Source organism: Poeciliopsis prolifica, unplaced genomic scaffold (genome assembly GCF_027474105.1).
Source record: "Poeciliopsis prolifica strain line A6 unplaced genomic scaffold, Auburn_PproV2 SCAFFOLD012, whole genome shotgun sequence".
In the NCBI taxonomy this organism is placed as follows: Eukaryota; Metazoa; Chordata; class Actinopteri; order Cyprinodontiformes; family Poeciliidae; genus Poeciliopsis; species Poeciliopsis prolifica.
The window spans coordinates 7,594,693-7,616,246 of record NW_026562387.1 but is presented as its reverse complement, the minus strand read 5'-3'; the positions used below and the strand labels follow the sequence as shown (position 1 = coordinate 7,616,246).

Genomic DNA, 21,554 nt, shown 5'->3' with positions numbered 1-21,554 from the left:
TCTTTTAAAAGTGGCCTGTTCAATCCAAAATATTATTCTGTGCCTGTTAAATAGGTATATGTCTACATGTTATATGCCTATTTTTGCTTTCATGCCTAAATTTGCTGGTGATAGTCTATTTACACTCATTTCTAAATTTCGTTTTTCGAAACAGTATGTTCCAGCCATGGCATGAGCTCGTAGTGCTGATTCTCTTTACATTCAGTATGAAAGATGTAAAAAACAGATTTACTTTTCTGATTTTTAATACATTCTTATAGAATTAAACTTAAATGCTGCCAAATGAAGCTCAAATAAAGCAAAGCTCTTACTTTCAAGTATTTTCCAATTTTCTACTTTCTCCTCTTGTACAGTATTGCATTTTAACTGCACCCCACAGTTTAATTGCTAATGAAAGACAAAAATATATAATAATATAATTCAAGTTTGTTGGAATAAAGAAAATAGAAGAATAAGACTGGGAGTGTCCTTGAATGCACCATAGTCTGCTTTTTGAACAATTAATAATGTGTCTTTTTTTTTAACCGAGGTAGAATTAGAGTTTTTAATAAATATAGGAGTTTCAAATTTATATGATAAATTTGGACTTAAAGTGTAAACAGCTTTGCCTTCAGGATATGCAATCTACTAGGATAAGCCTGATCACTGACTGCTCATTTCCCCTTCAGCTATTTGCAAGTTTCCATTTTACAAATCGCTTTTTGACAAACAAATGCTTCTCAGAGGCAATATTTATGCCTAAAATGTTTTGGTTTATATGGTGAAAGACAAACTTGCTTGTTCTTTGGTTGATCAGCTCGAAAACCAACAAGTTAGTTCAGTGAGCAAAGTCTGGGACAATGCTTTGCTATGTTTGTCTAATGCTGTCAATGTGTGACTAGTATGAATATTTAACTTCAAATTACAACCTAGAAGTTGCTGCTTTGCAATCAACTTTACAGTGTTTGACAGAACAGAATAAACCCATTGACTTCCATCAAAAAAACCTTTTTGGTCTTGTTCTAATGGAAACTTGAATGAATGATTTTTCAGTTATTTTGTCCAAAGTTGATGACTGGATAGAGTTGTCCTTCCAACCTTTTATGCTATCTTGAGTCTTGTCTACACTATTTTCCTATGGTATATGAACTTGAATAAAGTCAAGGTGTCAAAGTGCAGGTTAGCTTTGTCTTTATTCTACTTCAGAATTGATCTCCCGGTGCTTTTAGTCACTGCAGCAGTTGATTGGTATTCATTATGAAAATATGACCAAGCCTCAATAATTTGTGTTTCTGGACTTGGTTATTGATGACATTGTTACCAAAAGAAACAATGTTTGCGGATGGTCCACGATGTGAATCCAAAGAGGGCAGCAAACAATGACATTGTGGACAAAGTTCTGTGTTGGAGCTCTTTCTCAGTGGTGTCTCCAGATATTTAAATTTCAGAAGCTTTTCATTCTGAATGGCCACTAAGTTAACGGTAAGAAGCATAGTAGTGAATATCATAGATGATATTTGTGTCATCATTGTCAAAAATAGTACAGTGGTTATACAAAAGCTCTAGATTTTTGACAGTGCGCTTCAGACTGAGTCATTCCAAAATTTTAAAGTAATTGTTTTCAACCTGCCAGCCTGAGATAAACTGCTCTTGTTTCATTTGCTTATTTTTTGGTTTTCAGTGTATCAAATGTCTCTCATTAACTGTTTTGTTCCTCAGGCCTGATTTCACTGTCTTAGTAATTTATTTTGCTGTTTATTTTGAGTTCAAAGCAAACAAATGTCATTTGACTTGGTAATTACTGAAGGACCTGCTTAATTGGTGAAGATATAACCAACACTTTTGTATGAAATTGCTTTTGTATCACCTTTATTAGAAAAAGTATTTTTGGGAATTTAGGGACGCTATTTCCTCATCTTTTATTGTGGACGGAGTGCACTTACCTGAAATTACTCAGCAGTGCTTGCAGTTTCTTGCATTTATAAAATATGTCCACGATTAGTCATCTGTAAAATTTATCCTGTGGAATTCATCTGAAAAAGAAAAAAACAAATCTGTTTTGGGGGTAAATTGTAAACAGTGAAAAGGTGTAGTAACCTCATTGCATAAATGTGCAGACTCTTTAACCAACCACTGGCATTCTTTACAAAGATTTAAAGTCTTCAGAGAGGTTACACAGAGGGTTAGTGTGATATCATTGTATTTTAGGAGAAGGATACACAATCCGTCCGTCCGTCCATCCGTCCATCCATCCATCCATCCATCTCAAGGGGAGAGCCCAGACACTCTACGTAGAAAATCCATTTCGGCCTCTTGTATCCGTGGATACACAATGTTAGTATTATTTAGACACTATGGGACAATGAAAGCAGTCATAAATAATTGCAGGAAATGTGGGAAAACAATGACAATATAAGAACTGGACATTTCTTCCAGTGTTATTGGAAAGACGAGTTAGCAAATAGTTAGGGAGGCTCCCAAGAGGCAGACAGCAATAATGAAGCAGTTGCAGGATTTTTATTTTGTTACTTTTTAGTGGCCTTTATTGGACAAGTAATGGACAGGAAGGAAGAAGATAGAAGAAGATAGTCGCGTAGATAGTCGCGGCAGTAAATGAGCCGTGACTGAGAATGAAACCCAGGGCGTATTTAGGCCCTTCAAATGGTGCACTCGCTCTACCAACTGATCCATTAAGTCCCTTGGAGTTGCAGAAATTTTTAACAGGGACTGGTTGTTGGTGACAACAATCTCTAATTTTATGTATATTCTTACTATAGTTTTTATTTGCCGAATAACACCTGAAGTCCCATCTACAATCTTCATAAGCTGTGTCAGAAATCATTGTCCAAAAAAAGTTGAAATTTGTTTCACATTTCCAAATATATGTTTTATACAGAAACAATATTGCACATTGCTATGTGGAGAATCAAACATGATAGCACCAGGTACTACAGAGGTGATCAGAGGTGAAAAGGGCAGTGGACAACAGATGTCCTCAAGTGTGCAAATGCTTCACAGTTCAGATGTAGCCTCACAATAGAGTCACACCAAAGACTTTAAGCTGTAGTTAAATCAATAGGTGTTGCAATTCAATGTGAAGAACATCATTAACCTGGTGAAACAGTTTTGAATCGTAATTTTGGTATTGTAAGGCTCACCAGGATTATCATCCAACTGTTACTTTTAAGAGCTGCCACAATTTCAGTGCCTCAAATGAAAAGATGCCCCCTTAATCATACTGTGTGACTGTTGCTTTTGCACATTGCACAATAAAGAAAGAGTGCTGCTCAGAAAAAAAAGTCTTGGAATTAATTAGTTTCTCACTTCTTCTATTCCATCTTGCTCTCTATGCACAGCCTTCTTTTTATGGTGCAGTGTTATCAGGTAATGAGTTTTTTTCGTCTTTCTTTTGGAATGGAAAAAAATTAAAGTGCATTGTGAGACGAGTGTCAACTTGAGTGTGAATTAAGCATATGTTATATACTTGACATTTTTCCTTGTGTGTAATTTGTGCCAAACAGAATTGTTCCTGATTTCCTTTTTGCATTCAGCTTGCAAATGAATGTTGATGTTACAAAAAATACATCCATTTCTGTAAAGAAAATATTAGCAGCTTTGAACTATCTTGTGAATGATATGTTTACTTGAACTTGTTTACCTTTATAAGGAATTTCTCACATGGGTAAGTCTGAAGATCTCAAAGACTGAAAAATATTTATCCAAGCACTCACACGTTCGTGTTGTGTTTGGTATTAAAGATTAAATAGGTTTTCAGTTCCCTGCACTATTAAAATATTTTTTCACCACTTCCACCTTACTATAAAACACATTTCCCGCCATTAGATCTGTTTGGAAGGAATTTCTAAGGCTTCCTCAGTTTTTCTTCTTTCAGGAAGTAGACTCAGCCTTCAGAAGAAAATATAAAAGCACCCCTTGCAAGTCTATATTTTAAAATCTCAGTGTGCACATCTACCCGTAAAAAGCATTGCTTGAGGTTGTGTGAACAAAGGAACTATGGAGTTATGAGTCATTTTGTTTGCATGCTGGCATTCGTTATTCTGTTTCTTGGGTATAAAACTGTTCAACTGTGTGACAAACCACACTTGGAGCTTTTGTTTCCAGTCTGGCATAATCTAGTCTAAATTATTTTTAGCTTTACAATACTATATTGTCACATGGCATTTCAGGTGGTGATGTTTTGTTTTACAATAGACAAAGCCCAGCAGATAAAGGAATAGAGGAGTAAACATCCAACTTGCCTTTATTTGTTGGCGATAGTTTTGTAAAAAGAAAATTAAATTCAAGACATATGCCAGCTTGTTTCATTGCTCTCAGGCTGATGAGTAATATTAAAAAAGGTTTGCTTTTCTTGACAGTCTCCATGAGGGACTTTATATTCATGAAAAGATGATGATAATTTCACTATCCTTTTAGCAGCTCTTTAAATCTACAAGTTGTTTTGGTAAACTTGACACTTAAGCTGCAGCTGGCTGTGAATCAGATGTTGAAGCAGCGGGTGACTCTTATAATAAAAAAAAAAATCATCTGAAAGAATTGTAAAGGTCAAACATTGTTTATGTCTAATATTGTTGCTATGCAGATGCAGTTTCTCATCATGCTGTTCTACCTCAGACATTTATTTTTCTGCTCAGCAGTACGTCTAATGGGAGATACACACTATGATAATGGTCTGTTGATCCACCATCTTTGTCTGTTATAGTCTAGAGAAAACCACAGTGAGCTTCATACCAATTTAGAAGTTATTTTTTGGTCAGTTTTTATCAATATCAACCCTAATTTATGGAAGTTTTCAAGTTCTCAAACAAGATTTAACTAGCTTGCAATGGAAATAATTTTATTTATTTATTTAAAGGATTTAATTTTCTCAATAGACCACAGTTACTGTCTTTTCTCCAGTAAATGCATGATATAAATATTTTCTGAGATGTATCATTATCTGAGATAACGTATTTTAATCTCAGATATTGTTGCATGATAGCATCTGAAGTGTTATTTTTTGTAACAAGTTAGTTTTCTGCTGTGCTCTCCATGCAAATAATTGGTTAGAACTAATGTAAAGATACATGTTTTTAATAAATGGTACATATAATTATTAGTCAGCATAACTGTAGTGCAGTGGAGTGGTTCACAAAATTCAAGGTTTGGCACAGTTTGTTTATATTTGGTTAAAGTTTTCTGTTTGATTCTTATTTTTGCTGTTGTCACAAATTAATAATCCAACATTAATGGTTTTAAATGGTCACTTATTCTGGTCATTCAAATGCAGAAAAACGTATGATTTTCCATTAGGGTTGTAATTGAGGAAGACTGAGGACAAAGCTAGGTAAGTTTTTGGGCAAATGTTTTTGATTTCAAAATTATTTTCTTTTTTTTCTATATATAAGGGTGGAAGCACTTTACATTAACTTGTCACCCAGAAGACAAAAGTCATATTGGATATATTTGGTGTTTTCTGCAGTTTTCTGCTTGTCTCTTTCTACATTAGGTTCAAGATGTATTGATAAAACATCAATGGGAAGAAATGTTAGTACTTATTTTTGCCTTGAATAGTCATAAATAAAGCATCAGCCATATAGATCAGCTGAAAATAACTTTAAAACATCCTAATCAAGATCATCCCAACACTGAATCATTTATCTTGTCAAAAACCAGAAAACTAACCATGTAACTTACATTTTTAATGCCCATTAAAGCAAAACAAACAAACAAACAAAGAAAATACCAACCCCCTATGCTATTCAGTTGTTATTAAACTGCTGATGGCAAAAGCAGCAGTTAATTAGCAGCTCAGAAACATTTCGTAAATTGCACAACTTTCATTGAGACCTGTCAAATTAATCAAATTCACCCGCATCCTGACATGTGATAATGACGGTGGCTGTTTCCGCTCTTGATCGCATTGCTTCAGACTTAACTTTCTGAATCAAACAGCTTCAACTCCGCATGGAGAAAAGGCTGTCATTCCATTTATTTTTCCATCCCTAAAGTACAAGACAAACTATTATTTAATCTTAATCACAAATGGCAATTCCTTGAGTAGGTGCTTTCTTATTTATTGAATTTCTGTGTGCGTGTGTCTTTGTTTTTTGAGTTATTTATGCCATTTGGCACTTTTAGAAGAATCTCAAGGTGACATTTCTTTGAAGACAGAGTCTCAAAAGCCACACATTTCCTCCTGCGGGCGCTAGTGTATGTATGGGAGGCGAATGCTTATGTGACAAAGGGTGAAAAGTCACGGGTGGTTGAGTTTGTCTTTTGTTCTCTGTACACTGGGAGCCAATTAGGACACATGATTGACAAATGTGCTCTTCCTTCTTATACTTCTTACCTACCCCTCCCTGTGTCCTCCTTTTTTTCCTTTACCTGTATATTCTACTTTTCATTCTCTTTCTTTTACCATTCCTGTGTGGTTTTGACTTTTGTATTTAAAGTGACCTTCCAGTGATGTAAACTTTATAACAATATTAAGCTCACCTTTGCAACAATATCAAAAAGGGACATATTTTCAACTATTCTCTGCAAGAATTAGATAAATTATTTGCACTTAAGTGTACGAAACCAAAAAGAGAGTTTCATTGTTTACTCGAGTCATTTTGCTTTTGAAATTTCATGAAATTTGAAGAATGTCTGATATTTATCTTCTCTTTCTTTGCTATTTTTGTCAAGTTTCTGTACCATTGGCATGAAAGGTTTCTTTGCAACATTCTACCACACTTTGTACACTAATGAGTGTTGACTTTGCATAAAATTCAGATAAGAATTTCACACATTTTCATCACTAGCATGCTAATTCTGTGCTAGTTTTGGAAGAAATGTAAATTGAATGTGGAAAGCCTGTTTATTTCATTCATTGGACTGGATGAATGAAGAATTGAGGCACATGGGCAATTAAAAATGTGCTTAATTTACAAACAGGAGGCTCATTAATGCATGGAAAAGTTATATGCAGTCAAAAAAGCATAGCACTTCCTCCTTTTGTTGGTCACCAGAATGATCACCCACTGCTGTGGGATGGCATCCCAAGACTGCTTTGCTAGACAGCCATCATTGTCTTGATCACTCTGGCATGAACAGCTCATCCAAGCTAATGCCACATCCGTACAGGTCTTAAACAAACCAGAGCACTGATGCCGTTTTACAAATTTGTGTTATCAGCATTTTGTTTATTTGGCTTTGTTCTCAATAGTTCCTGGGCTGTTCATTAGCAACACACCCAATGATAGCAGTTTGGTTCACATGGTTGAAACTTAGGTCACTGTTCAGTGTCCAATAACACATTGATCCCAAATGCTGTGAAGGAGGGTGGTTAAAGATCTACTCAATGTTGTGCCAGTAACTTGTTCATAGGTTAAACACAATGGAACACTGGTAAAGATGTTTCCATAAAAAAAAAAAAAAATCAACAATATATTCAAAATGTGAAATCTTATGTCCACTAAAAATGTCAAAGTTGTGTATTCCACACCTTCCACACATTGACTGCATATTGAAAGCCTGATCTAAGCAAGACTTTCTTGCCAAACTTCTGACCAGACCTGTAGATAAAATTATGAGGAAGTAACACGTGGCTTGCATTTGAATATGGCATTTTCCATTGGTTTTGAAGTTGACTTTAAAAATGAATAAGAAATCACTCTTAAGTGCAGACAAGCAGAGAAGATAACTGAATAAGGAATGACAAGTTTAAAGACAAGGTGAAAAAAGGTTATGCTTTCATATAAGGTCCATTAAGGTTTTTCCATTCAGCTCTTCCTTTACTTTGTCAATAAATGCAGACTTTTTGCCCCTACCCATATCCTGCAGATAGGTTACAATTCTAAAGTACTAGTCAGGGCATCTGCATCAGCAGCAGAGCAAAGAGGAAGCTAAAAGCAGATTGATGGAGGGTTGAGGGAATAAATAAATTCCTGCGCTTTGAGACAGAGACTTTGACAAAGAAACAAGGTGCAACTCTGATAAGAGAGAGAGAAAGATGCAGATGACAAGTCCTGTTTTACAATTTTCAAAGTGCTTTTCTGGTCACGTAGCCACAGCTGGTGCATGACGAAGGTCAGGGTATTCAGATGAGACTGGATTAAATGTGTTCAAGCAGATGTGCACACAGATTTGCCTTATTTTTTGACAAATGATAAGGACTTTGGTGTTAATTGCAACCGTGGTCAAGGAGAATGAAAGTACTGTAGTTACTACAAGTTATTGCTTAAACTGGATACTCACTGGGCAATTTAGGTTAACTTTGGGTAATCTAAATTAGATGTAATTGAAAACATTTTGAACTCTGCTAAAATAAAGCTGACTTTGAAATGTTTCTTGTAGATTATTTTTTTATTTCACTGTCTTCTGAAAGTTGATTTGTAGCTCGTAATGCAATACCTATTTCTATATTTCTTGTCTGGTTTTATATAAAGCCTCGGATATTCTCCAGTTTGCATGAAAAACTTATCTTAAAAATGAAATAAGGATATAACAATGTTTTACCTTTCTGTTCCATTCTCTTCAATAAGCTCCCATCTCATCAGTGTACCACTGATTATTTTCCGTTTTTCTATCTCAGGCAAACAGAGGATTTGTCTGATCATTCTGAACCAGCCCATTGATAAGGACCACCTACACACCCTCTGGGGTAAAGGTATGTAACTCAAATATAGATCGGACAAGACCTTTTTTTTACAAACTTGTATTAGTTAGATCAGTTTGAAGAGAACATATATTCCTCAAAATTGTTTGTGAAACTACGGTTGCTCTCTTGCCTACTTAGCCAACTCTGTGCTGAAAATTAAATTGATGCCACGTTGTTGAAAGTGCTTTGTAGGGACTTTCAGACTGCCAGTGCTGTGGATTTTAAAAGTCGCACAGCAGAAGAACAAGTTGACTTTTGGTTAAGCTGCATATAAGCTGAAGACAAATTTGCTCGTTATCCTTCGCTGCTTTGAAATCCATATTTTTTTAAACACCTGTTGGACAAGCTGAATGTAAAACTGCAGACATGTGATGTGTCTAGCTGCTCCATCTTTATACGACCCAACCACAAACATATGGTGCTCGTTATATCTGCAAATTGCTAAAAACATGCCTCAGATGAATGGTAATTATACAGAATTTAACGACTGAGCTGAGTAAAAAGGATGCAGCGTGCTGCAGAGCTGTTAGCCATATTACAAACAGTGAAAGGTTAACTTAATGACTCCTTTCCCCTTGCAAATGTGTTTGGGTTTAAAAATACATTAAAACTAAAAAATGCTTAGTGTCTTACTTTTGTCACTTTGACATGTTTATTGTCTTTTGAGCCTTAGGTTTTCTAAAAAATAAAAATAAAAAAAGGCACTTCACACAAATTAATGGCTTTAGATCATATTGGGCTCCAAACTTTAATAAGTAATGCAAGTTATTTTATTGTCTATTGTTACTTCATGACATTTGGTGACTTTTTGTGGACCAGTTGTTGTTCAGAGTTGTATTTTTATTTTTCTGATTTGTTAGAAGATAATAATTATAATAATTATTTACAATTATATACAACTATATATATATATATATATATATATATATATATATATATATATATATATATATATATAATATATATATATATATTATATATATATATATATAATGACAATGAGTTGTTGATAATGGTTCAGTAAGTAACCTGTACCTGTGATGTTTCGTCTATTTGCCATTTTGTACTTTCAAGGTTTTGTTTTGTTACCTACTATAATTTTTCTGTCAATTTGTAGCCTCCCAGGGGTCGTTTTTCCTAAAAGCTCTGACAGCCGGTGATCTAAAGTCATTTTCTATTATCCTGTCATATTCTGCTGTAATAAAAGGGGTTTCTGTCATAGATAATGACATTCATAAGCAGTAGGTTTATCTTAATTGTACAATAATGCTGTACAATATACTGCAATGTCCAACCTTGCCATTGCAAATGACTGACAAATAAACTCATAATCAGCCATCCTAATGATGAATTACTTTAACACAGTTTAGTATTTAATTTTTTCCAGGTTAATATAAATGAGATATTTTACAGGTATGGGATAAAAGCAAAAGGGACAAAACAGCAAAAAGAAGGGAAAACCCCTATTTAAGACAGGGGCTTTACAATCACAATAGATATACTGTAATTGGTGCAGTATAAAGTGACTGAATGGCTCCATCTTTGCAATCACTGAATACTTGTTAAGCCCAAGGGCATTTTGGTGACTCTGCTCCAGAACATGCATCAGAACCCTGCTGACAACAAGTTTGCTGGGTGTATTTGAATCTCACTACTTTTTTGTGGCAACCACAGAGTATAATTAGCTTCCATGTGCACTCTGAAGCCATTGATTGGGAACAGAGAAGTTATAAGACTTTTTAAAACAATGAATAAGTATATATATATTTTTAGCAAAGGAAGATCCCATATCTGAAATGTCAGCTAAGGCTTTGTTAAAATCTCCTTGCCTGAATTGTATTAAGAATACAAAATATTAAATGCAATTTTAACCTATGCCCTGAAAATTAATTTTATTTTAATCTACTAATTACATCTAAGAATATGCCAAACAGAAAAATGTATATAAATTAAAATGAGACAGACAGTTTTTTTTTTTTTTTAATTTGTTGCAAAAGGAGCAATACACGAAGAAGTGGCCTGAATCAGGTTATTTTGATGTCAAGGCCATGGAACATCAATTAAGCAATCCATTATAATTTATGAAAATAGAACCAATAAAGATTTATTTGGCAAGGTGTTTCATAAACAAACTAACTAACAAAGTTTGATTAAAACCAATACAAAAACCACTTCTGATTAAATTTTAATGAACAGGTCTTTGATATTCTTATCATCTGAGCGAAAATCTGAGCGGCACCTAAGCTCTCTCCATCTCAGCTGTGCAATGTCACACTTTCTTCAACATTGGCTTGACATGAGACAACCTTTGCAGAACATTTCATAGCATTTGACAAAGAAAATCAAATCATCCTGTTTCATGCTAAATGTTTTTTGCTCTTTGAGATAAAGATTGTTTTGAATTTATGTAAAACGGTTAAGGAAGACATGTAACAATTCTTAAATGTGAGAAATCAAACATTCCGGCACAGATCAATCTAGGGTTGAAAGAAAACTTTGTTAAAAATGAAAAACTATCAAGTCAGTAAGTGCTTTTTTCCCCAATATTTAATCTGAATTAACTATTTGGTATAATTAGTCTCTGCCTATTATAAATCTGCACAATATTCTTCTGAGACCTTTCTTCTAATGGCAATTATGTCAGAGATTGAGAATTCTTCAATTCCCCTTTTGACTTTTTCCTCTTAAACTGACCCATTGTGGGTTTTGAAGTGTTTTAATTATTATCCTGCTGTTAAAATTTTATTAACTCTTAAGTGTTTAATCACAAGCCCAAAGCATAATCTACTCAATATTTTTCATCTTAAAAAAGGTCTATTTGCTTCTCAGTAATACTCTTTGTTTCCCAAAGTTTTATTTCACTGTAATTGTATTTAATACACCATAAAAATGTGCTCACAATTTTTTCATATCTTTCTTTTGATTTGTTGGCATTCAGTGTTGATTTGGAAAGATAAGACATTTGCAAAATCTAGTGTATGAAGGTTTTGGCCTAAAGCTAAGTCTGGCTGGATGTAAAAAGTTTTCTGAGCCAAAATTCTTCATCATTTTCTTTCTTTGACATTTCACAAGAAACTAATTAATCAATCTTATTGAAATTTTTAAAGCAAGCGATGAGATACTTTGTCAGCATGATATAGCTTGATGCTGTCACAGAGTTGTTTGCCCCCTCCTGGTGTGTATGACTTTAGAGAAAAAGCTTCAGAGATACTTTTGGGGGTTTCTGAAGTCACAAGCAATCTTGTATTCTAGATCTTGAAACACAGAATGCTTTCTTAATTAAATTTGCTGTAGGCAGCAATGCACATGGGACTTGTGTAAGAAGTTTTGATGGGTTGACGGCTATGTGTGATGGACAGATCTCAGATCTCTTCATGTCGGACTGTAAATATGCTTGTAGCAAGTGATTCTTTTGCTGCTTCAAATAGTACATATTTTTAATGGAGTTTCTGCGATAAGGAGATGTCACGCTGCACACGAGCGTGTCTTATGGCGTGTCACTCTCCTGATGGTTTTTCACCTGGAGGTATCATAGTCGTCTTGAAATACACGGTCTACCACAAATAAACACGGTTGATTCTCAGGTCTTCTGATGTGGGGCCCCTCAGGCCCCAACCCTTTACCTGTGGGAGAGGTGAAGCAGCAGGGAGCACAGGAGTGATACAGGCTGCCAAAGATGATCAAAGGGAAACTCAAGAGTGTGATGTTGTTAAGTCGGATCAAGCGGCTTATCTCAATCACGCACCCCCTCTCTCGTCTAGACCATCAGTCATCCACTCATTCACTTGCTCGCTAAATCAGTCCCCCATTTACCTACTCTAAGATGCTTCATAGACTCATTGTGCAACGCCACAAACAAGGAGTTCAATAACGCAATCAGTGAAGATGGTTATTGCAGCGAAGCAAACAAAAATGTGCCTGTGTTGATTACAAGTGCCTTGGTTTATCATTTATTGATACTAATAACCTTGTTGAAGTCTGAGAACGTCACCCCACCTGCAGGCTGTGCCAGTCAGCTGAAGTGATATGTTGCTGGGAACAAAAGCAGATGTTCTTCCTGCACAACATGCTTGAAAACATGCCGCATCACATTAATAAATGTATTGGGAGTTTGAAAAGAAAATCTTTGGAAGGATTGACAGCAAATCGCGACTAAAGCTCTAATTCCAGCAAGACTGCCGGAGCAAGAATGAGTTGGCGGAATTGGGTCATCTCGAATAAGAAAGACCGAAAGAACCCTGCTGGCTTTGCAAAGCAACAGAGTGGAGCTAGAAAGAAAGAAAATTAAATATTTGTGCAGGAGATCAATCAAGTGTGGGGAACAGTGTAGAAATAATGGTGGATCTGGAGGCAAGGTGACAGACGGAGGGGCAGAGAAGTGAGCCAAAAGATGAAGAGAGGACATCACACATAATGCTAAGGACTGGGATCTTTTTGTGACCGTTTGCCCTCTCATGCTCTGTGCTTATGCCCCCACTTGACAGGTTTTAATCTTCCACCGTACCTCATCGATGCAAACCTGCTCCACAGTCACCATGTTTTTATGAACTCTTACCTTTTCTGCAACTCAACAGCAACATAAATGAAAGCACTTAAAGGGCTCAGCAGAGTGTGAGGAAGTGTATTATCTATCATTCAGCTGTGAGTGACAGGAGTAGCTGGTTCTTAAACCTGCTGGGAGGGGATTACAATGGGTAGTTTACTTACAAGGTCATCTTTCTTGACTGGAGCTGCATTTCCAGCATAGCTCCATGGCATATTGTCGTCAGGAGTTTTATGATTAAAATAATTATAATTGCAAAGTAGTTTTTAGTGTTACTAAAGAGTTTTTACCTCCAACTGCCCTCTGATGTTAAACAGGAAGGTGCCAACAGATCTCTAAAACCCTTTATGCTGCAAAGTCAAGCCTCTGAGGAACATTCTAGCATGTAACACTTGTAGATGTCAGTCATATAGTGCTTACCTGGGTTGTTTGTGTCAAAAGGAAATCCACACAGACACTTGGATGTAAGGTGGCACTAAAATAAATTTCTCAACAGTTTTAATCTCCCTTCTAATGGTTATTATCCTCAGTTTTGAATTTCCGTTGTGCATGCTTAACTCAAATGTTGTGTGAAGAAACAGAAGAACTACTCCAAAACAACCAACAGTACATTTTTTCCAGTGAGCGAATGACAGTAATTGCATTTTACCGCCTGTGGATGGAGTGCAGATGGAGAGATGATGTTTCTCAAGTTCAGATTACCCACTTTAGCCATTTAGTGTAATAAAGACAAACAGGACATTAAGATATCTTGAAAGACAAAAGCTCCCACAAGTCTTGTGGAAAGTTTAAGAGAACATTAAGCAGATGTTTTATGAATATTTGTCTGTCTTAATGGTCTGTTTAGAACAGCTATGTCAAACTAGAAGACCACTTTTCAACCACACCCTACTTCGTATTCTCATAGTATAATACTAAATTGAAAGGATATTTTAAACAGAACATACTGATGTAACCTTTCCTCCTCAATTTGCCCAAACACACTGATTAAATAAATTCAGAATCAAATTTGAGTTGGGAGAAGATTCCCAATAGATTCATGTCCTAGTGTAAAAATACCAATGGTGTATAAATACTATGGTATCACAGTAGTTATATAGTGATCTAATTGTTTTTATAGAAAAAGAGCAATAAGTATTTCTACTGCTTGTACAATAATATAGAATACAGATTATTACAGTTATTACTCAGTAAAAAATATACTACATCAGCAGAATATAGTCATCACACAGACTATACCATAAATATGCCCTTAACTTTAGGCCAAAAGATTGTTTAAACCCACTATATGTATTCAAAGACAGAGGTTGAAAACTCAAAATAATAAAAAAAAGACTTTCTTTGCTGCTATAAACTTAAAGTCAGGCTGACTATTGCTCTTTTACAGACTGAATGAACTGCAGAGAGGTCTTGACATGTCAGGGAAATTATGGTTTATTTTTAACACGTCTCGTATATCTCTGTGCTCCCTCTGATATAATCAATACAGCCCTTACAGATACTACAAATAGTCAGCTTTAAGGTTTTTTTTTTTTTTTTCCACAGTAGCAATAGGGTGTTGAACATCCATTTCTGGATTTGTTCATAAATTATACGCTGACCACACTGACTTTTCAAGCCTAATCTTTTGTGTCAGAGTCTCAGAATATGTTGGGTTTAGATTTTATCTTTAAGCATATAGTCATTATATTGCCACAAACTGTTTCTTTTTAGAAACAAACAAAGAAACATGCTTATCTTCTAGGACCTTCAACAATTTTCAAGTTGTTGGATAAGTGTTTGTGTGTGTTTGCGTGTCCATGTGCACAAACTTATAAACAATTTCTGACTGATAGGTTTATGTTTTGTTGTCAGGCTTCAAGGAAAAGTTTCCTGTTTTCTTGAGAAGTTGTCATTTGAATTCTGTTCAGTCTTTTCTCTCTGTAAGAGATAATGACTTATTTACATACATTCCAATCATTGCTTGACACAAAACGTAGACACTGAGTAGTGATTGGGAATAACACATTTTTAACAGCTTTTTCTTGGCTGTGTTTGTCACAGTCGGCTTGACTTCTCAGCCTTCTACCCATTCCCCCTAGAATAAATAATCATTCTCCTCATTAAATCTACTATCATAAACCAAAATTATATTCTAAACCAATATTAGGAATATTGAGTTTGGTAATTTTGGTAAGAAGACGAATATAAATGTCCTAACATATTTTTAAAGAGTAATTATGCCTTCACTGTGATATTGTTTGCGTGGAATGTGTGAAGTTTAGCAGTAACTCCAAGATCTTGTCTGTACCTTCTTATGTTTTGTAATAAGAGCACTTGCTGGTTAATTGGATTACTTACATTTCATTTATTTAAATTTGGAAACAAAATATGTTCTTCTTGAAGTGTGATTTTTATTCCTGCCACCAGGAAGCATCTCCCCTGTGTTGTTTTGATAATTAAATATGCCAGCTTGAGATGACTTAACACTTCAAATTACATTCAGTCAATGTAGGTTTTGTAAAATGAAGTTAAAAATAAATAAATTATAACCAAACATATCTTAACATGCATATATGTAGATGGCAGAGTTGTATCAGGGCTTTGGGATGGACCCAACTGGCAAAAACGGAACAAACGTACAAGTGTTGCCCGTCTCTTTGGTGCATTCATAACTTAATTTTGAACAAGGTGCAAGCGGAGAACATCATCTGATTCTTTGAAGTTTCCCAGAGTGTGCACAACAGCAGCCCCGAACAGAAAGGGGGCCTTAAAAAATAGGCTCTCTACTCAATTTGAGAAGAACAGAAGCCATGAAAGAGCATGCATTTGCAAATAGTTTGCATCTAATTTAGTTAATCATGAATAAGATTTCAGAAGTCGAAAATAACTGCCAGCTTGGACTGCTTTTAATCATTTTGCAGCAATTGCACTTTAGCTAATTTAAACCTTATTTGAACCCAATACATCCACTGAATGTAATGGAATTAAGTCTATTTATTCAGCTAAAAAGTCTTCATTGCTGATGTTGGTTTTAAAGGAGCTGCATTTAAATTGTGCATTGTTATGCCATTTTTATTAAATTGATTTATTCAAAAGCCACAAATAGAGTTTAGAAAGAAACATTTATAGGAATAAAAAGCAAAGAGTCATGAATTAGGTGTGAAACGAGAATGTTGGTCTGTTTTGCATTGAGATTCTAAAGTTCAATACATAAAATATGTCTAAAACTTATTCGTTTTAATTATTGATAACTGTATTCCATGAAAAGCTCATCTCCAAAATTCAGCACATCGCTGTGGCCAACACAAAAGGTAAAATATGATAATTATTTTTAAAAACTCAATGCAGTCTGTGGATTGAGATATGTGGATTCTTTAGTACATGCACATGTAGTGCATTGACATGTGTATTGATTCAAAAATTTACATATCTTGAGGACACACTCACTCAAAGGCCATCTGAGGTGAAAACCAATTTTAAAGACAAAGAATACCACTGTTAGCTTAGAAATGACTAAGAATGAGAGACGTTTTGTATTTCAACAATAGTTACACTGAGGTTTACAGCAATTTCTCATTGAGTCACACAAGTTGACAGACTGTATGGTTGTTTGTCTTTTTTTCTTTAGCTCTCTTGAAGGCATGTGCTGATGGAGGTGCCAATCAACTTTATAACATCACCGCTGGAGATCGTGACAAGTGAGTTAGCCTTAGTTTCACATTTGAATAAGTTAATTAGTGTTTTGACTTGCATGCCTAACTTTGTGCATAATAGTGTGTTTTGGAAAGCTGCCAGGAAACGGAGAAGCTTTTCTCTCAACATGAAAACCTGAGCAGCAGCAGCTCACAAACCACAATGTGCATCTAAAACCGCTATCTGGCTGCATGTCTATGATTGTTTAATGGATTTCTGTGCTCCAGGTGAATAAATGTGCCCTGTTTGTGCGTGAGTGCAGGGTGTGTTTCTGATAAAGTAGCACAGGTTGGCAATTTGCAGCAGCATTTTTTTTTACGGCTAATGGAGGACTGCTGTCAGGACAGAGATGGATCTGGGGATCACTGGGTCCCTGAAGTGTCGAGACTTTCACATTAACACCCAGAGTGTGAGCATGGAGTGTGTGTGCTTTTCATCAGGGTGCGAATGGGATGTTAGATGTGTCTGTGTTTGTTTCACTGTGTGCATGTCCTTGTAATTCTACAGCTGTAACAACCACTTGAAGCTGTTGACATTGGAGGTAAGGACATGTTTGCCAAGTGTCATTATTTAGTACAATTATGTCCTTTTTTTTACTAAACAAATTTATGTAATCATTGAATCTGCAGTGGAAATTTAAAGCTCTGAAATGTTCTTGACAAAATATTGTAAAATCTGAATATTTCTAGGCATATACTAAAATAATTATCAACCCTCTACTCATTTTTGGTAGAATGTTCACCAATATGTAAGTAGTTAAAATTACAATATTAAACAATACTTAAGGATTTTAACAAGGCATCTTGAAGGCGAAAAGTTTAACAAATAAATGGAGAAATATAGTTATCGGAGCTTTATTTGAAATCACAATTTTTCTTCAGCAATTTAACACAGAAACAGTGCCATCAGATAATTGCGTTCTATAACAATTGTGCTCTAACCACGGAAAGTATAATTACGTATTATAAAACTGCGGAAAGGCTTTCTCAGCTGGGGCTTACGGCCAATTGTTTTGAATGACAATTATATTTGAGCAGTTTGTGGTAGAAAATGACTCTTGTTAAGATGATAGCAATGGCTTTATAATTAGTTAACAGCCAAAGCTTTACCAACATTTTTCAATCTTAGTCATTTTCATTTTTAGTCAACAACCAGATTTGGGGATTGTGGTTTATGTGAATAACAATTAACATGTTTTTATTTCAAAGTATTTTTATTTTTCATAAACCAATCACTGTACAGATCGCTGTCAAATAGACAATAGCATTGTGATTCGGGATCCTGACAATTAGAATGCAAACCCTAGACATTGTGAATACCTTCGGTAAAAAAAAAAAAGGGATTTCTGGTGATGAAATTTGTACAGTTTGCAACAAACTTCCAAATATAGTCTTAAAAATAAAATCATCAATACATTTAATATTTAAGGCATCAATACATTTAATATTTAAGGTCTTGTATTTAGGGATTGTAGAAAAAAGCCATGTTTCCTAGAGAAAGTCGGGACTTGCTTGGAGAGAACCGTCATCCACTCAAAATACTGGAAAAAAGGCTTCAGCTGAGTTTTGTACCTGAATTTTTGATGCTGTGAAGCGATAGTGGAAATCACCACAGTAGTGTGCACTTTTTACCTCTCAATCAAGAGGCCCAATTTAAGGTCATTAGAGGTGCAATTATGTGAAGTTACTGGTCAGAAATCACTTTGTGCCTTGTGCTAATCTTAAAGAGAGGTCCACTTTAATTACCTGAAGAACCATTGTAATATATTTCTGGGTATTTTTCAATGAAGTGACTCTTTTGATGCATAATTTAAGTCTGTATATGTCTGTATGAACTTTCGCTATGCTAAACAAAAAGGGTCACAACATTTAGAGATTGCGTCTTCAACATATTTGCCTACGTATTACACATCAATTTTATGAAGTTTGTGTGTTGTAAGTTATTTCCATATGAGGAGAAAATAGTAGTTTCGTTTTATTTATTTTTTTAACAACCAAATACCTTAAATTTACTGCATTACATACTTTTTAACCTTCCTTTAAACGAAGCAAATGACAAAAAGCCTTGTGAGGAAAATAGTAATGGCCTTAATTAGTGAAGTGTGGGTAGATGTGTATTTGACGCCATGGTTGCCTGTTTGTGCATATTCAAGTTGGAACAAAAAAATGAGGATAATAAAAATTCTTGCTCAGCCTCCACAGAGCGTTCTGCTGTCACCAGAACAGAGTGGGTGGACGGCATCCCGCTGTTAAAAGAAAGGTGCCACATAATTTTCTGTCAAAACAACATTAATGGTACACATTAGGGATGTAGAGTGGAGGGTGTGCTGTAGGCTAAGGCTTTCTGCTTTCACGATGAGTCAAGTGACAATGATTCCACTTCACATTGTGGTGGTGTTAAAAAAGTATGGCATATTTTTGAACCAGATGAAGACTGTACCCCACCTATTATTTAAGAAGTCTGGCTCAGTGTATATAAAAAGGATAAAACATACTCATACTATGCAATTGAGATTATGGATTAGTGGTTTTCCTGTTGACACTTTTGTCTTCTTCTCAAGTTGTTGTTGATTTTTATTTTATTTTTTAACCTTATTTTGGTGCTGCACAATTCTGTTCTTGTGTACTTACTCAGCCACGATGTTTTTCATTTTAATTTTTTTATCATGTCTGCTTAAAGATGTGTTTCTTTTCTAAATAACTTGTTTCTTCAAATTTTGAGTTCCCTCAAAGTATTGGAGTATGTAATTTTCTCTTATGAAAGCAAACTGTGGAAAACTTTTCAGCAATTTAATCTAGTATTGGAAACCTATCCACCTTTTAAAATGGGAATATAATTGTAACTTTATGAATTGGTGTGCATTGACAAAATTGAAAATAACAGCAATCTATGCCATGCACATTTTTTGAAACAAAATCGCTTCAATTATTTTCACTTTTTTTGCAAAATGACTGTGACAGCAATGTAAAGCTAACTGCATGTACCAAACCTGAGCTAAATTTGCTTTTATTGAAGCTCATAACTTTTTCATTAGAGCTGCATCCTGAAGCCCTCCTGTAAATGTCACTGAGTATTATCTGAGCTTCAAATGAAAATAGTATTTTGCCTAATTTGTGCATTTTATCTAATCTTCTGAGGATATAAGTCAAAAGATGGATGAGCATGGAGAAGATCTTTCCTGAATGTCACAGAAGGTAATTGTGTGTGGGCAGAGTTTATAGCATTTCCAGCTGTGGGCGTGTGTGTATAGTTTGACGGAGTTGCAAACATAAGCGAATATGATTGTGTCAGTATTTGACTAAGCGCGAGTATGAGAGGAAGAGGCTTTCTGAGCACAGTTGTGTCAGCATATTATTGTGAATGTATCAGGGCTTGGAGCAGATAATGCTGTCAGCCTTAGCAAATGAAGTTGTCAAGCCCAAGGCTTCTTATTTCATGAGAGTTAGAGCTGAAGAAAAATCTCAGACTGAGTTGCTTTTGATTTGTCTTTGCACCACATTTGTCATTCATGTGTTGAATGACAAATATACTTTCTTTGTTTACCTATTAATTAGGGACCTGTAAATATTGTGTGGCGATTACTGAAGTTTTGAAAGAATCCTGGTTGCTGGGTTGTAAACAGTTGGTTTAGATGGGCATAAAAATTATACCCATCTAATTATCCTTCAAGACAGTAACCCTTTGAAATATGCAAGACAAGGCTTCAGTGAAATAAGATACACATTTTTTTACCAGAATTGAGGTAAAAACTATTTGATACACATACTAATTCATAGTAACTTACAAGTTCCAAGAATAACATGTTTTTGAACTGCATACATTTTCGAAAGGGCTTAGTAAGTACATTTCTAGAGCGATCATACCCATTAAGCGTCACGGACGTCAATTATAATTACCAACAGAAAGAAAAATCAATCTCTAATTCTACACTCATAGTAAAACTCCCTTGTGCATTGTTTAAACTTGCAACATGTGATCCGTCTGCACAAATTAGATTATAGAATTTATGCAGTAAAATGTCTCCCGAATATTATGAATGACTTAATAAAAACTGTAAGTTTGTCAGCATGTGTTCTGCTCCAGGGAAGGTCTTGTACAACTGTAGATGATGCTTGTCACTGATGCATCAACTGGCTACATTTTTTCTCATTCATCACTGTACGTTCTATCTTACTGGTTCAGCTGGTCCATTAGATGAGGTATTGTCTAAAAATAATATTAGTGTGACATCGTGCTTCCTACTGAAAACTCAAGTAAAATACTGTACCTTCTTGTGTCAAAGTAGTATTACTCTCTTGAACATTTACTCTATATCAATATAGTTTTTTTGTTGTTGTTGTTTAAAGAGGATTGCAATCTAGGTTTTCTATTTGCAGTGAGTGTTTGTACTTACTTCTTAACATCATGTGTTGTGCTATCCTTTTGTTTAATTTCCTGTGTTAAAATTACTAGTGTACAAAATGTAAAACAATTATAACTCTTCCGAATTTTGACTAACAGAGGCACTGAAAGAACATGATTTATGAGATGTAACTATGAGAGGGGAATATATTGACTGTGTGTGGTTAATAGATTCTGAAAAGCAAGCAAAACAAAGAGTGACACCACACCTCCTCTTATCTATTTGATTAGGCAGTGTTGGAGGGAAAGTCTTGTGATGAAACATTGCTGGGGCTAATTATAAGAAATATCCAACGAATTATGAGTTCTGCCAAA

General features: G+C 35.1%; 1 protein-coding gene across 2 annotated transcripts in view; it reads left to right on the top strand.

Moving 5' to 3' along the window:
- tpk1 (thiamin pyrophosphokinase 1) overlaps window positions 1–21,554 on the top strand; it is a 67,721-nt gene that overhangs the window by 5,155 nt on the left and 41,012 nt on the right. For both annotated transcript variants that reach the window (XM_055037735.1, XM_055037736.1), the window contains 2 exons: window positions 8,555–8,629; window positions 16,774–16,843. In XM_055037735.1, the coding sequence (XP_054893710.1) occupies window positions 8,555–8,629; window positions 16,774–16,843 (145 nt within the window). The remainder of the gene's footprint in view (window positions 1–8,554; window positions 8,630–16,773; window positions 16,844–21,554) is intronic.